Below are 16,957 nucleotides of genomic sequence, written 5' to 3' on the forward strand. Positions count from 1 at the left end.
TTAGATCTACAGTGTGTCAGTGACTTTGTCCATAATGTCACATGTGTGTGGAACAGAATATTTGGAACCCACAAAATGTGCACACTTTACGGTGCTTCTGTGGACAGAAAAATGTAGGTTCAAGTAGAACAGCGGGGGGGGGGGGGGGCTGGCGTGGTAGCTGGGGCACACCTAACAAAATGTATGTGGAACGTACATTACAGTTGTAAATGAGCCGTTCAGATTTGTTGTTCAATTAAACATGGAGTAACAGCAGTGACATCTTTCATGAGAATCGATTTCTAACCAAATTGAACATGTTGTCCCTACACTTGAACATGTTTGCCACCGCAGAAGAGCCACTGCACAATGTGAGCTGAAGACCTTCGATGATTCCAATCCCACTTTACAAAAATGTTCCGTTGGTTTCGATACAGTATCGGTGAGTTACACAATATCATTCCGCAATGTACGTGTTTGTGTGTGTCTCTATCAGACATCATGTTCTTTTTGTTGTTTTTCAGATTGGTCAGCTTACAGAGTTCAATTTTGAGGTGAAATGTGGAAATGATAACCAGCCTGTTGTCCAACTCAGTCAATTTAAACCGGTTGAACATAGTAAGTTTTTCCAGTAAACAGAAACCAATACCCATTTTCTCTTCATTACTCTGTCCCTACTTTACCTTACAGAGAAGGTTCCCTTTTTAATTCCTACATCCCTTTTCAATCCTTTTGATGCTTTGTCACTTGGAAGTGACGTTTCGAAAATTCTAACCTAGAGATAATCTTTCTACTATACATGTATTTCACAGTTCACAAGAACTTGCTACACAGTTTAATGTTAGTATGGTCAAACAGTCCTCAGTGACAGGGCAGTCAAGGATGAGAAAGGCTGTAGGCTTTTTCAGTATCCAAGTGTCCAGGGTTTAGCATTAGCATTGGGAAGTTGGATTAGTGCTGTGGGGAGGATTCTAATTAACAGTGACCTGGAATGTCTCAGAGTAAGAGGCAAAATGAGTAGATTGAAATATTATAATAAAAGAATGTGAAGGAAAACCTGCTGAGCTTTCCAAAAAATTCTGAAATTACAATGGACATTCAGATTCAGGTTACTCAGTCAAAGCTAACAGAAGACATAAGAAAGATACTGGAGTTGTTAAGAAGTGAAACACTAATGTTTTACTGGTGTTCTCAAAGGCACAGCCCAGCTTGTAAATGACATAGATTGCTGTCCTATAATTCTGCTGGGAGTACATGACCTTGAGGTGTTTTGTGAATGATCAAATACGAACAAATTTAAACTGGGGAGTATTACAGTTTGGCAAAAATGTCAAACATGCCACTGAAAAAAAACCTAAGATGTGCAACATGATGAGTGGATAAGAGTCAGGGAAGTGCTTACTGAAAAGGCTTGGAAGACTGACACAATAAAATGTGAATTATGTTTAAGTGTTTATAGGTTCTCAGTGAGCACTACAAGTTCATCAAAAGTATTATTTAAAAAAATACAGAGATAAATAAATCCATCTAAAAATGTGTCTTGCAGTAAAAATGCATCCCCCTTCAAGGCTAGAGGTGGCCCAAGCTAATATCTCATGGGACCCGGGGTCTCCTCACTCTCCGTTCATCGTTAAGTACGACTTTCAGCTGCAGTACAGGCAGGCGGACCAACGCTGGGAGGTGAGTGAGGGAGGCTCTACCTCTCGGTGAAGTGCAAAAAAAAAAACAAAAAAAACAAAAAAACCCCACAGACGGATAGACCAACAGAGGAAAGGTGGGAGGGAGGAAGGTGTAGGTAGAACAAGTGAGAAAGTAAGAGAAGAAAAACAAAATGGTAGAATGTTTCTGTTATGGAAAAGCAAAAATCTAAATCCACGGGACTTCATATCAGAGATCTGTAAACCATTTATGTGAAATTTTGGTGCCACTAATTGTTTCACACATACAAGCCTCAAAATGAACCCTCCATCTCTCTTTGGTTTGTTTTAGGATGTAAAGAGCATTGACGTTTGTGACGAAATGACAAGGGTTGAACTGAACCAAGAAAAATTAGTTCTTGGAGCTCAGTATTTTGCCAGGGTGAGGATCAAGTGCTCTCAGTTTGATAACTGTCTCTGGAGTGACTGGAGTCCCATCACCAACTGGACCTCCACTGTGGGCAGAACATCTACATTTCCAGGTAGGCATAGAAAAAAAAAGCTACACTGTAAAGGGTATACCCAAGTACAATGTGAGTATGTATCTGATAGTAGGCTAATCCAATCAATGATAAAGTTTAACTCAGTAAGTATGCAGTATGTGAATCTGTGAACAAAAGGGGTTTTAAAAACATTTAAGGAATATGGCTTAAAACAGTGTCTTGGAGACATGACATATCTGGACAGGAGGTTAAACCTGTTTTCCATTTTCTGACAGATTTGATACTGGGCCTGTGTACAACTCTACCTGGACTAGCTATTGTAATTATGGTGTTTCTTATCCTCTTCAAATGTGGCTGGTAAGAAAGGGCTTCAAAATGTACAATATTATTCAAATACCAAATCTCTGATGCTTCTTTGTGTAATCTGGCGCATGTGTTTGTGGCTGTTTTAATTTTATTAAGCAGACTGAGAACTAAGCCAATTGTCATGATGTTGAGTAAGCTTTGCATTTAGCTTGTGTTTTTATAGACAATGAGAATTTACGTAATTGTTTTATTTCGAGGTTGTTGATGTCAGATGGAATCCACTCAGCTTGAAATGGCGGAATTGATTTATTTATTCATTTTCATAGCCCCTTATCCTAATTAGGGTGGAGGGGGGTGCTGTAGCCTATCCAAGCGCTCACTGGGCAAAAGGCAGGGAAATGCCCTGGACAGATTGCTAGTCCATTGCAGTAAATGGTGGAATTGCCAGTTGGAATTTGCCTACATAAAGGCCTTACCAGAATTTATTTTAAACTCCCACAAGAATGATTTCCCCAAATCATAAAAGATTAGGGAAGTCCAAATGATGTACTCTCTTTAGCACATGACTACAGAAAATTCCTGAATTCTCAGCACAGATATGCAGAAAAAATGATTGTATTACATAGTGAAGCATTTTCCAAACATGTTCATATTACAGAAATGCAATACAGAGCTACAGCTTCCCATTAATGTGCTTTTGTGTTGCTCACCTTTCAGGGTCCAAAAACTCAAGCATTCATACATACCAGATCCATCCAAGTACTTTGATGAGCTTTACTCCTATCACAAGGGCAATTTTAAGGTATGTTCAGGGTGGTCACAGTTTTATCTAAAACATCTGAACACTGAATGAAACTAATGATTTTGAAGAGGAGTACTTAGAGCAATTTCACACAAACATATTTTCATGCTGTAATTAATAAAAGGAGGAGAAAAGTTACTCTTAAATGTGATATTTTATTTAGATATTTCTCTTAGAGTCTAGTCACTAGTTCATTAGTTTGTCCTCTTGCAGCACCACAGCAAAGAAGCATTGTTTTTCAAAATAACTGTTCTATATTTTTTCATTAAATATATATATATTTTTTTTTTCAATTATTAAAGACTGTACCATTGTTTTCATGTTTACCCAGTCCTGGCTTGGGCCCTCTACAGTCATTGAAGTTCTTACACCAAGCGAGGCTGAAGACATATCCCAGGTCAAAGTACAAAAGCTCCAGAACTCTTCCAGTGTCTTATTGAAAGTTTTCGTTAGCGGCAGCCAGCAACCGCAAGATGACAGTAGCCCACATTCCCCCAAATTTTCCAACTCCGACCATCTTCTCTCGCAAACTTCAGTTTCTCCCTGTGAAGAATTGGAGCCCTGCTCTCCGGTCTCCCCTTATCGACCTGTCAGAATCGAGAGCGATGGGAACTGTGAAATGGCCGACGCTGGTGGAAATAGTATTGACAGAGATGACTGTGATCGCCTTCAAGTGACATCCTCTTCTGAAGAGATGGACAAGTTGCATCGCAAAACGCGAAGCCTAGATTCAGGATTCGCCGGTGGAAGTGAGGATCAAGATAGTCATGAAGTCTCTGATTTGGATGACGAGTCTCTTCAAAGCCCCTCTAGTCCTCTGGAAACAGATAACGTGCCATCGAACGCCACGGTTCCGTGCTCAAGCATTTGGCCTCCTCTGCTTGGCTTGTGTGGTGTTCCCTTCAGATTTCCTGAATTTCTAGGAAACTTAGAAGGGAAACCACTGGAGGGTGTCACTTCTGGAATGCTAGACACCTCTACTGATGATTACAGGCCACTGAAAGAGGTAGAATCTACTGGCTAGTTTCTTGCTTCTCCATTAACGCTCATTTTATGGCTCCTGTGTGACAGAATGATTAGCACTTAATACAATGGAGGAAAATAGAATACTTAAATATACTATTATTAATAATAGAAGTAATAAATAAGCTCAGTGTATAAAATCCACTTCTGTAAAATTATTATTAAAACTTATTGTGGCTGTCTTTCTAATAACAGTGCCAAACCCAGAGAAAATGTTATTATTAAGCAGTAGTTTACACGTTTGTGTTAATGCCGATAAGCATAATATCATGGTACCGCAACAAAGAAAGGTAAAACGTCAGCCCCTGCATTCCTCCCATTAGAAAAGCCCCCCTCCCTCCCCCATAAACTACAATGCACAGTTCTTATTCATTTACTTGTGTAGACTGTCTCTGTTTACCTTTGTTTCTTATATAAGGTGTAAGGATAAACAAAATCCTTAAATATTGTTTTAAAAGAATTATAATTATACGTCATTGTGCGTTTTATAGTGTTTGGTGTTACAGACATGATTGTAAGGCTTGTCATTTAATGATTCTCTCCAATCATAGTCAGTATACTGTCTCTCACGCTCTGTATGTTACTATGTAACGCAGGACTTTTTTTCTTCTGGTGCGTGTCTGCACATCAACACTGACAGCAGCTTGGATGTCTATTAGATTGGCAAAAATACAAATGTTTTCCTACAATGATATAATGTCTCCTTTGTGATTGTGTGTGTGTGTGTGTGTGTGTGTGTGTGGGGGGGGGGGGGGGGGGGGGACCCTTTAATTAGCCACGAGGCGACGGAGAACATGTGATACAGATGAGGATCAAGAAATTGTGTGATGTAACAGGGTCAATCAAGAAAACGGAATTTACATTTTTTTTGTTTCTTCAGACACTTTAAATACATGAATCCTAACCTAAACAAGATCTGATGGTTTTTGTCAAAGCCTCTTGGGTCTAGGTGCTGTTCTAGGAGACATAGGTAGAGGAGAGCCCAGTGAGAGAGCTGTTGCTAGGCGTCGGAAGGTGTTCGCCAAACATGGGCTTGTTATTTCATGTGAATAAATTTAAGCCAACACATATGATACATACAGGGGGGGTTCATATAATGGCGGTAATTTAATATAGGCCCACAGAGTTGGAGGTATAACTAAAAAGAAATGTTATCAAACCAACATCCAGTTTTTGGGACGGAAATATCGATTTACTGCGCCCTTTGGATTGTCAAATAAAACGGACATCTGGATGCGTCTCCAAGTTAGCGGTCATTCCAGACATGTTTGGACATGTAAAATGAAGATTTTGACTGTAAGACTGTCAGTGTTGAATGGAACTTAGATGAACAAATGTATTTTCGCTTTTAAATGGAGCTGTGTCGTCTAAGATAGCGGGAGCGACAAAAGGATGGAACTTAATAATGGCCGAGTTACCGCAAATTCCAACAACGTGGGAAGTGAACATGCAGCCGACGGGAATCACGTATGTAATTAAAGGTTTACTTAAATTTTCTACTATTTACTACACTGTCTTGCCATCACAACATAGCCTACAACCATTTCATTTGAAATGAGAAGATGAAAACCTCTTTTGAGCTTGACTGTAAGGCTGTAATTGGTCGTGTTGCTGTCATCAAAAGCAAAATATCTTCTAACTTCTTGCAGGCAAAGTTACTTAATCTGTAACTCTCAGTGAGGTCAGCTTGTTTTAACGGCGTAATTTTCACAGTAGAATAATGATAGATCTGGTGTGGCACTGTGTTTCAAGGTGATGAAAAATGAGGCCTCAGTGTCCAGATCTAAATTGAGACTTGTCCCAAAATGGATCCTTGTCTTCATCCTGATCATCATCATCGTCATCCTTGCAGGCATTGCAGTCGTGCTCTGGTATTTTCTTGGTGAGAGACAGTGTATCTGCTATATAAAAAAAAGTTTTTCTGTTGTTTGAAAAGTGTGAATGTGTGCTAATTAATTACATTTACTGATAGTTTCCTTTTTTTTTTTTTTTTTTTAAATATTATCAGTTCTAATAATGTCTCTGGCATTGTCTGAAAGAGAAATTCTGAGTATTCTTGGGAGATTTCATGCATTAGGTTTGCTGAACATTTAACTCACGTCTCAGATACGATGCGTTGTTGTCTCTTTCTACAGCAGGCTTAGCCTGTGTCAGATAGTATTGGTAAGAGATGTAGCTCTTCAGAAGAGTAAAAATGACAGTCTAGAAGCCATGAGTGGGGTCATTACATTCATACTCGTGTTCACTTTGAGTGTGGTTCCTAATGCCACACTTCTGTTACTCCTGTGGGACTGCAACCACACAAACACAAAAACAAACCGACTCTGAGAGAAACTCATATTCATATGCACCGACTGAGAGCTTGATACATCCCATTACTATTCTCATCGAATGTTTTGTAACAGACCAAAGTGCTAGTCTTTGGTTTTAAAAAACCCTTTTTTAAAATTCACCTCTTTACCTCGTTTTATATGAGACGTCACTATATTTCTCCTATGCCACTGTTAATGTTCAAGCCTGCTCCTCTCTGTCTGTTTTTCTTTCTCTCACAGTTCTGCTTACTTTTTTTCCCCTCCATTTTCCAAGTCCACGCAACGAAATTTCACAGAGGACCGTTGATAAAACCTGTGTTCTTTTTCTCACCATCCCTGCCTTAAGAGTATCAGGTGTGGGTGTTGGAGCCCCGGGTTCAGCTGCAGTACACAGGCAGTATTACCATCCTCAACAGGAACTTCTCCAAAGGGCTGTCCTCCCATACAAGCAAAGCTTTCAAAACAGAGGCCAAAGCTGTACAGAATATGGTGAGAGGAGCGTCATGCAGTATCGCCTTCAGCACTCCTAACATTCTTAACGCACTCACCGTCGCACTCACCCACTGCCTTTACTGTTGCCTTTGCTGTATTACGTGGGTGTCATTTCGAAAATATATTAATAGTTTTGCATTTTTGCGCAGACTGGCTCTGTGAGGGTTCTGTTTTACACGGAGCTGAAGGATTAGAATTATCTTAGACTGTTAGGATTCAAACAGAGTGTACTTCTCAGATCCAGTGAGGAGAAAAGCATGCTACGTCATTGGTGAAGTTTACATCATAGTAATGATTAATGATTTCTGAATACAAACAATTAAAACATATTTTAATGAGTATGAGTAAACATGAGTAAACATGTTTGTTTTACTAAGTGCTTGTCTGTTTTTATGTTATCGTTCTTATGTTTGGTGAGCCGAAGACAAATTTCCACCCTGGTGGACAATAAAGATATATTCTATTCTATTCTATTCTATTCTATTCTATTCTATTCTATTCTGTTATGTTCTATTCTATTCTATTCTATTCTATTCTATTCTATTCTATTCTATTCTGTTCTAATGAGTAAATCCTAAGTGTTTTCTCTGTGCTTCTCTCTCCCAGGTGAAAAAGTTAGTAACTTCCACAGACATTTCCCGCTACTTTAACTCTACCACTGTGTTCGCTTTTGGGTAATAACACATCTTCTACTCTCCCTTCAGTCCAAAAATAACTATTCTGCTCTCCAGCGCGTGAAAGCATGGAGTGAAGTAAAGTTCTCCGCTCTCTCTTTTGTAGGGATGGTAGTATTGTTGCACACTTTTGGTTGCTCTTGTCCGTACCGGCCAGCCATGTTGAGAAGGTCAGCCTGAGGCAGGTTAATGATAGCATTCATAAGGGACTCCACATGTACAAGGTCAGAGGAGCAGAAAACTCGACTGTCTGTGAGGACTATCTCTTACACTTACCTTCCTTTACGCTAATAGGTGAGGTGCTTTTTCAATGTCATAATATAATACATATATAAGTACTTTATAGAATTTTATGGCATTTTGTTTAACCTCCTCTTTCTTGGATCGTTATATTTTCTTTGTTGTTTTGTTGTACGCCTTTATATTTTGTGTTCTTTGTATTTTTTTTTTTTTTTCCCAGAAACCGACCCTAAGGTCATAGATCTTTTGAAAGCCTCATTTGGTATGACTGGTTATTTTGGTTTACAATTCTTTTTCATTTAAAGAATTTTTTTATGTCCCCAACATTTTTAATGACTGTGAAACATTAAATGTGAAAGTTTTATAATGAGCTATACTGACAAAAATCAGTAGGTCAGAAGTTTCTCATTCACACAAAGAGTGTATCTTTGTCATTTCTGATAGATCCATCATCTCATTCTTATATTTAATGTGGAGTAGCTTTGTGTTGTGATTGTCACTGTGACATTTCTTGCAAAAGCTTTTGCCTGTCCCTTTGGAAGATTGTTACAGGTACCAGGAGGTGGTTTCCAATGAGTTCGTAGTCCTCAGGGGCCCAAACACACAGCAGCCCTCCTGCCTGTGGCATCTAAAGGCCCCTGAGGGGTTTCAGCTGGAGCTTAGAGTGGAGTGGTTGTTGCCTGAGTGCAGGGACCGGCTGGCAGTGTATGATGCACTCACACCGAGAGATTCACATCTCATCACCTCGTGAGTCTCTGCTTGGCTCTATGTATGACAGTTACTGTATCAATTCACAGTCAACCCATTTTGCCTTGCCACAGATCTTGGTCCACCTTGCTTAACCATGTATTGTTTGCTCATTGTCTATCTCTCTCGCTCTCTCTCTCTCTTTCTCTCTCCCTCCCTCCCTCTCTCTCTCTCTCTCTCTCTCTCACTCTTGCTTTCATACTCTGTAATTAGTTTGTATGGATGTAGCAGGCATGAACAGGTGGTGAGTTTGCTGTCATCAGGAGAATGGATCTCTGTAATCTGGAAGCAGGGGTTATATAACTATAAACACCCTTTCTCCCTGTCTGCAAGGGCGTGGCCTTTTGAAGGTGAGTTTCAGGCCTCAGTTTCCTTTACCTTCAAACCCTCATTCCACTGTTCAGTTACTGCTGTGCTCTCCCAGTATTCACTGGCCACACTGAACTCTCTCTGTACCACCATAGCATTGGATAAAGTAGATCATTTTAATTGCGTTTGATGGCCACTACAACAAATAAAACTGTTCTCAGAGCTACACGCTGTTATGATCAATCAGTATTCTATGGTTCAAACTGAGGACATCCTTCATTTGTTTGTAGCAGAATGATGGTTTGGTGATTTTGTTTGAACATTAGGTTAAGTTCCTACGAAGTTAGAGAGTGTTTCTTATCTCTCCCTTTTGGTGTCTCTATGAGATTGGTATGCAAATGTAAACATTTAAACTGCTGTGATAAGAGACAGTGACAAAAAGCCGTACATGTCATAATATGGTTAGGGCTCATATAACCACTATGAGTCTCTTTTTTCAGCTTCACTGCTCAATGCTAGACCCCTCCCTGTGGGGACTGTATATTTTCCATTACGCATATGCTCTCCTCAGAGAAATTTACACTCCTTGTTGACCTCCGTGTCTTCGGTTAATGAGTGTCAGAGGGCAGTGTGGTCTTAAAAAATCTTAAGAGGTTAGGTCACTAAAAGAAATTGAGGCAAAGACTGGATTTTGAATGAAAACTAAAGGGGTTTTTGCCTGAAATGCTTTGAATTTACATTGAAATGTGAATTTATTTTTATTCATGAATACATAAATGATGGTTAAAACTGTGTGTGTGTGTGCGTGTGCGTGCGCGTGCGTTCGTGTGTGCGTGCGTGCACAATGCGAGTGTGAAAATGGACATTAGTTTGTTTTATTGGTTCACACAGTAAATGCAATTGTTATTTAGTCAGTTTCAGTTTTGAATATGGAAAACTATGAAGGATTCTGACTTCTTTTCAGTTTGTTCTTTCACAATTGACCTGAGGCCAGAGGATGGAGTGCAGGGCAGCCTACGCACGCCATTTTACCCGAGCTACTATCCCCCAGACACAAACTGTTCATGGCATTTCACTGTAAGCTTTCTTCCGTCTTAATACATGGGCAACTCCCGCCATTTGGTAACCATTGCAGAAACGTAGTCTAATGTAATGTTTGACCAGAGTAATGTATTACTGTCTTGGTTTCTGAAAAAAAAAGGGCCAGAGAAGTGAGAGGTTTTTTTTGCATATTTGTGTGTGTCTGAAGCTTCCATCGGTGGACTATGGACTGATGTTGCTCTTTGAGGGTTATGAACTGAGTCGTGCCAACTATGACCAGGCCTGCACACAAGGTCTGTGGGTCGTTCAGAACCGTAGGTAAGCCGGTCCACCGACACACACACACACACACACACAACACATACACACATGCCCAGTTTTACCCAGTTTACAATGGCAAAAGTCATGGTTAGCATCTGCTAATTTTAAAATCCTGTCTGGATCTGTCGTCAGTGGCCAGTTTATCAGGTACACCCATCTAGTGCTGGATTGAAACCGTCTTTTTCTCCAAAACAGCTTGAGTTAACCAAGCGTGGTCTTTTCTAAGAGTCAGAAACATAGCACCGGAATGCTAGTCCATGCTAACGGAACGGAATCACGAACCAAATTCAGTCTTACATGTACCTGGAACCATTCTGAGGGTCATTTGTCCTTTCCGACATGGTGCAATATCCTGCTAGGAGTATCCATGAGTAAAGTGTTGCAGTGAAGGGAAACATCTGGTCAGAAAAAAAAAATGTGTAAATATGATGTGTCATTCGATCATCCGCCCTGCCACCGCCCCCGTGTAGGATGACTCCATAGGCTCTCATGTTGCATATGCCAAATCTTGACTCTGCTGTCAGACTGTTGCAACAGGAACCTGAGCTCATCAGTTCAGGGGACTTTTTTTCGTCTCTCTGCAAGCATCCTGTGTTGGTGATAGAGTGTCCAGTGCAGTCTCCCGCTTCTAAAACTGTTTTGTACATCTGTTACCAGGACTAGAAGGACTAGCGAGTTTTGGCTTCTAAGACGTTGCTGTAGACAGTTACTGCCGTGCTGTCTTTGTCTTTGTGGCCCAAATGTTTGCTGGGGTCTTTACCCGTCTCCTTCTGACCCGCTGCTGGCCGTACGTTTTAGGTTTGTTGCTCAGTTGTCAAGAAACCACAGATGCTATCATTCCTGTGAAGGCCAGAAGGGCCTCCACTTTTAAGGTGCAGGAAGTAGCCCATCCGCCACGAGAAATGACACAATGCTGAAAGTCAGTCGTTTTTTTTTTTCCTTTTATGTTCAGCGGGACACTAAGTTGGTCCTCTGATGTTTGTCTGCCTGCTAACTTGACCGCCAGTGCTGTGCAGGTTCGCACTTCACAAGAGCTAGCTCTTAAGTTCAGTTCGCACAGATTAAAACGAACAAGTTCACATTCATAGTTCACAATTTGGAATTTTGAACAAGGTTACAGTCCCAGTTCCTTTCTTCCATTTTTTTTTTTAAATGAGCTGCTCTGAGTTTTTCAGTAGAACCTCCTCCTACCCATCCATCCCCAGCCTCCAATCATTACCACTTCCCACTGGTTATGTTGTGTATGCTTGAAGATTCAAAAGTTATGTATTTTACTTGTGGAAGTGCAAAAGCAAATAAAGTAAAAAAGTTCCAAACACAAAGTAAATTTTCATGTGGATGCATATGTGCATCAATGTACTCAGTGCTCACAACTCACCTACCAAAAACCATGCGTAATACTCTTCAACCAAAGGAAACGACTAATTACACATATCCTGCCCACCTTCTTGCAGGAACTTAAAAATTTGATGACAGCGTGTTTGACATTTGAATTTATTTTCTCAGACCTGGCAGGCACAATTTGCATAAAAATGTGTGACTTTTCCCATCAGAATCTGTACTGACTAGCTCGTAAAACTCCTTCAAATAATCATATGAACTGGCATCAGTAGTACCGCTAGCAGTGTTGTCTGAATCGCCATTTGCACTGGCCATTTTGCAAAAAAAAAAAAAAAAAGAAAAAAAGAAAAAAAAGGTTAAGCTAGCTCTTGTTGTTTACAGCACACAATGTGTGCAAGTGATGAGCTTCATAGCACCCGAGGATTCCAAATCTCGCACGAACCTAAACAACGCTCAAGTTCACATTCTTTAGTTGCAAAAGAATACGTTCACGTTCACTGTTCACCGAAAAATTAGGACCTTCAAAGAATGATCTTAGCGCGTTCATGCACGCACTGTTGGCCACTGTGTGTAATTTACAAGTCTGAGAGGAATGGACTGATGAGATGAAAGTGATATATCAAAGACTTGCTGTTTAAACACATTTTTTTTTCTCAGAGGGGTGGGGTGGAGGGGGGGAGGGTGCTTGGTTATGGGGTGATGGGCTTTTCACCTGTTTCTGACGTTTTTAGTGAGTTAAAATCGTTGAAAGCAGAGGAGGGTAAAACAGCTTCTGTATTTGGATAGAATCATTGGAACACATTTGTTTCTCCTTCATTCTGTGTTATGATCTAATTTCCATGTCTCTTGTCTTTGATCAGACTGTGCGGGACACGTGGTCTTCAGCCGTATGCTGAGAGACTTTACCTTCGCTCCTCTTCCACCTCCGTCACTATGACGTCTGAAGTGTCTCTCACTGGACCGGGGCTGCAGGTCCACTACAGCTTATTCAACCAATCAGAACGTTAGTTCATTTTCCAGGAACTATACACTCACTCTTTGGGTCTTCACAAGTGATTTCTCTGTGGGGTTTTTTTACTGCCTGTGTCATTATGGTATTCTGAGATCTATTCATTGTGTGTGTGTGTGTGTGTGTGTGTGTGTGTGTGTGTGTGTGTGTGTAATTCAGCATGTCCTGGACAGTTCCTCTGTAGTCTGAATGGACTTTGTGTCCCAGCTTGCGATGGTATCAGGGATTGTGCCAATGGTTTGGATGAGAGGAACTGTGGTAAGCAAAACAGTTTATCTCAGCTATGATTAATTTTCAGCCCTGAGTCAATATGCAGGTCTTCTTTAATATTCAATTGGAATTTACATCCATTCAGAGCCACAAAATGTTTCAACGTGGCATTTACTTGCATCTCAGATTCCAACATTATGCATTTAAGAAAAAAAAGGACATTTGGATATTTCTTACATCTTATTATATTAGAGCTATACAAAGTTAATCTGATATAATTTGTATATTAATCTTTCTCACTCTCCCTCCCTCCCTCCCTCCTTCCCTCCCTTTGTCTCTCTCTCTCTCTCTCTCGCTGTCTCTTTCTCTCTCTGTGTATTGACCTATCTATGTCTGTATTTGTGTGTGTTTGTGTGTGTGTGTGTTTCTTAAGTGTGTATAGCTCAGTACCAGTGTCCAGAGGACAGCCGGTGTATTGACTACTACAAAGTGTGTGACCAGCATCTAGACTGCCCCGATGGAATGGATGAAGCAAACTGCACACTGGGTTTGTTGTCAAAAAAACATTCAAAATTATACCTACACATTGACAAACAAGCAGTGTTTCTCTCCTCATGTGTTAATGTATAACATATATCCAACCTGTTTGTCTCTGTGCATGCATGTGTGTGTGTGCGTGCCTGTGTGTGTGTGTGTGTGTGTGTGTGTGTCTACTCGCATGTGCAGGTATACCATGCACTGATATGACCTACATGTGCGCTGATAGATCATGTCTGAAGAAACCAAACCCTGAGTGTGACTTGGTCACTGACTGTCTTGATGCCTCCGATGAAAAACACTGTGGTGAGAGGATTTATATTTGAACCAAAAAAGTACCTTTAATTTGCGTGTTTCTATATGGAAAATATATTCTCAGAAACAGTGGAAAAAGATAGTATCATTTGTGGTCATGAAACTGACTGATAGGAAGCCAGTGCAGCAGAGGGAAACTGTCATGCACCCACACAGGTATACATGGCACAGTGCCAAACTACCCGAACCAAAAAAACAGTGACCACTAGTCAAATGCTTTGCTAAATGTTTTATTTTACAGACACACAAGCTTTGGAGAAATTACACATATGCTCCAACAAACAGATGCCAGTAGTAGTTAAAGATATTACTCAAAATACACAGGTACACAGAGGGCTCAGATCTCCTTATGATTTTTCATCAGACTGTGGCCTAAGGCAGTTTTCCAGTCGTGTTGTGGGCGGGGAAAATGCCACAGAGGGGGAGTGGCCTTGGCAAGTCAGTCTTCAAGTCAGTAGGCGGCACATCTGCGGTGGGGCTCTAATCTCCTCCCAGTGGGTGGTTTCAGCAGCCCACTGTTTTTATGATGAACGGTAAGATGGCAAATGTGGCAAATGGTACATTTTTTACCAATTTTGAACAAATTTTGTGCAAGCACCATTTTTTATCCCCTTTTGATTTAAAAAAACATATGCAATAAGTTCATTCCTTCCGTCACATTATGCCCACTTTTGTCATTTGGTCCTCCTTTATCAAACTTTTATGCTGCTCCAACTGTCATACTTTCTCCCTCTCTCAGGCTGTACTCTCCCTCAGTGTGGACGGTGTATTTGGGGAAGTTGTACCTGAGCAGGACCAGTCAAACGGAGGAGGCCGTGAGGGTGGCTCAGATCCACTTGCACCAGTACTACGATTACGAGACCCACGACTACGACCTGGCTCTGCTCAAGCTGCAGCGGCCTGTCTCGCCCGGAACTCTGGCCCAGCCTGCCTGCCTCCCCTCCCCTGTCCACCAGTTTGAACCTGGGCTACTCTGCTGGGTCACAGGCTGGGGGGCACTGGAGGAGGGAGGTGAGGAAAACTCTCTGTTAAAAAAAAGAAATAAAAAATAACAAAAATAATACAGATATAAAACAGTGCTGTCATTTAACAGATCTGCAAGGAACAGTCTCTGTGTAGTTTCAAAAGCGTCCTGTGGATTAACCCAGCAGCAGGACATCATATGAGGAACTGTTTCTTTTGTTGTTTTTGCGTATGACTGCCGGTTAACAGCATCCTTTTTGACCTCAACTACACTAAAATCTTCTTAGATGTTTTGTGGTGAAGCGATGTAACTAAGGTATGCTTTGAAAAGGAACTGTTAAAGGGGAACTTCTCGACATGCTATCTCTTCTGATGTGCGAGCTATTCTTTGTGCTGGTTGTGAAGCAGAAATTTCCATTTTCAGTCTGCAGTGTAATCAAATATTGAAACACAAATTTGTCTTTCTTCCCTTTTCTAAGGAACTGTGAGTGATATCTTGCAAAAGGTAGATGTGCGACTTGTGAGTGAGGATGCTTGTGTCCGTTCTTACGGTTACATGATCACTCCCAGAATGCTTTGCGCTGGCTACCGTAGTGGAAAGAAGGATGCTTGTCAAGTGAGTACCATTTAAAAGACAGAAAAAAAAAAAGAAAAAAAAAAAATCCTCAAAGCTGAAGTAAAATTACAAGAACGAAAGTGTCACAACTTAAGCGATGAAATGCTCAAAATCAGAGTGGGAATATATATCACTTGATTTATATTTACCACATTACTGAAAAAATGTTTAGTTAAAAAAAAAAGAGGTATACTTGTAGTACCTTATATGCTTCTATTTGCGCAGTTTAAAATTGATACCATATATTGATACTTGTTCTGTCCAAAAATATTGAGAAACTGCATTACTCAGTGTATATTCTCTCAACCCCTGATCTGTCCACCCTTTGTTTGAACTGTCTGTTGTTGCACTCTAGGGAGATTCGGGGGGGCCTCTGGTTTGCCAGGAGACAGCCGGACGCTGGTTTTTAGCTGGAGTGGTTAGCTGGGGCAGAGGCTGTGGAAGACCTGACTACTATGGCGTTTACACGCGCATCACCAAACTGACAGACTGGATCAAAGAACTCACCTCCACCTGAGGAGACGTCTCTTATCTCTTATTACAGTCACCCCTCAAACACTGTGCATACCCCTGCTCCTGGTTGCGACCATAGGCCTGTATTCAAGCAAGGATATGGTAAAAAAAAAAAAAGCCATTCAGCAACAGGTGTTGTGAACCTATGCTGGTTTTGCTGCGCTGCTTCAGGCAATTACTGTGGCTGTTTGGCTTGAACATTCATGAACACGGGAATGCTCTCGATTATTTACTCTCTGGTTAGATGATGATCAGAGCCAAATCACGGTTGTATACAAGATGCATATACTATCGAAAGACTTTATTAACACTCTGTTAACAGATACTAACACACACACACACACACACACAAACACACACAAGTGAGTGTACCTGTCTGCTCATTCACCTGTCAGCTGTCAGTGGACAGAGATCCTGAAATAAGGTGATACTCACATGCTTCTGCTTTGTGAAGGAATAAAAAGCGAAACTTGTGGAACTGAGCAGAAACCAGTGTTACTCACTTTAAAGAGAGATTTAATACACAATGAAACTCCTCACATCCCTCATTTGTCTCAAATACCACCCCTCTGGGCTTTCACTCAAAAGCACACGCGTGCAGTTTAGCAAATGTTTCGAGCGGTCTAAAGCGGTCAGTTATCCCTTTAAAAAAAGGTAATGTAAGAATGTTTTATGCGACCGGCCAACGCTGGGAACGGAATGGATCAAGGGGTTGTTATCGCACCTTCTACGTTTTTTTTTTTTTTTTTTTTCAGAATGATGAAATAAAGACCATCTGGGGGTTTTACTATGAGGTTGTCCTGTTTTCTGTGAAGCACTAGCGTAAGCTTGCCCTAGTTGATTCAGTTCTGAAAAGAAACTGATGACGCTGGTGGGTTTTGTGGTTCTATAACGAGATAAACATCAGTTCACGAAGGCTTTCCTACAGCTCTATTTTTTTTTTCAGTTTTTAATTATTCACAAAATTCAAATTTCACAGTCAGTGGGACTTTTATAGTTCGTAGTTATCCTAGGTCTCTTGCCTGTGCAATGCGCCTAAGGACAGTTTTTCATGTAAAAAGTCACTG

General features: G+C 40.7%; 2 protein-coding genes across 2 annotated transcripts; both read left to right on the plus strand.

Moving 5' to 3' along the window:
• Nucleotides 1-2,966: 2,966 nt before the first annotated feature.
• LOC115819259 (uncharacterized) lies at nucleotides 2,967-4,251 on the plus strand. Its single transcript, XM_030782823.1, has 3 exons — nucleotides 2,967-2,971; nucleotides 3,143-3,227; nucleotides 3,559-4,251. Exons 1-3 carry the CDS (start codon nucleotides 2,967-2,969, stop codon nucleotides 4,249-4,251), a joined length of 783 nt encoding a protein of 260 aa, XP_030638683.1.
• Nucleotides 4,252-5,487: 1,236 nt separating this feature from the next.
• On the plus strand, nucleotides 5,488-16,631 carry tmprss6 (transmembrane serine protease 6). The gene is made up of 18 exons (XM_030782559.1): nucleotides 5,488-5,717; nucleotides 6,003-6,132; nucleotides 6,909-7,051; nucleotides 7,661-7,728; nucleotides 7,835-8,022; nucleotides 8,189-8,230; nucleotides 8,511-8,715; nucleotides 8,929-9,065; nucleotides 9,989-10,101; nucleotides 10,274-10,383; nucleotides 12,588-12,730; nucleotides 12,896-12,994; nucleotides 13,380-13,493; nucleotides 13,673-13,789; nucleotides 14,163-14,331; nucleotides 14,538-14,809; nucleotides 15,241-15,377; nucleotides 15,733-16,631. Exons 1-18 carry the CDS (start codon nucleotides 5,643-5,645, stop codon nucleotides 15,892-15,894), a joined length of 2,424 nt encoding a protein of 807 aa, XP_030638419.1. The 5' UTR covers nucleotides 5,488-5,642; the 3' UTR covers nucleotides 15,895-16,631.
• The last annotated feature ends 326 nt before the right edge of the window (nucleotides 16,632-16,957 follow it).

This window comes from Chanos chanos, chromosome 8, assembly GCF_902362185.1.
Source record: "Chanos chanos chromosome 8, fChaCha1.1, whole genome shotgun sequence".
Classification (NCBI taxonomy): domain Eukaryota; kingdom Metazoa; phylum Chordata; class Actinopteri; order Gonorynchiformes; family Chanidae; genus Chanos; species Chanos chanos.

Coding starts and splice junctions, on each gene's coding strand:
- LOC115819259 (XM_030782823.1), top strand. Junction 3,228..3,558: donor ATCACAAGGGCAATTTTAAG/GTATGTTCAGGG, acceptor ATGTTTACCCAG/TCCTGGCTTGGGCCCTCTAC.
- tmprss6 (XM_030782559.1), top strand. CDS start 5,643: ATGGAACTTAATAATGGCCGAGTTACCGCAAATTCCAACAACGTGGGA. Junction 7,729..7,834: donor ACCACTGTGTTCGCTTTTGG/GTAATAACACAT, acceptor TCTCTTTTGTAG/GGATGGTAGTATTGTTGCAC. Junction 13,790..14,162: donor CTCCGATGAAAAACACTGTG/GTGAGAGGATTT, acceptor ATTTTTCATCAG/ACTGTGGCCTAAGGCAGTTT.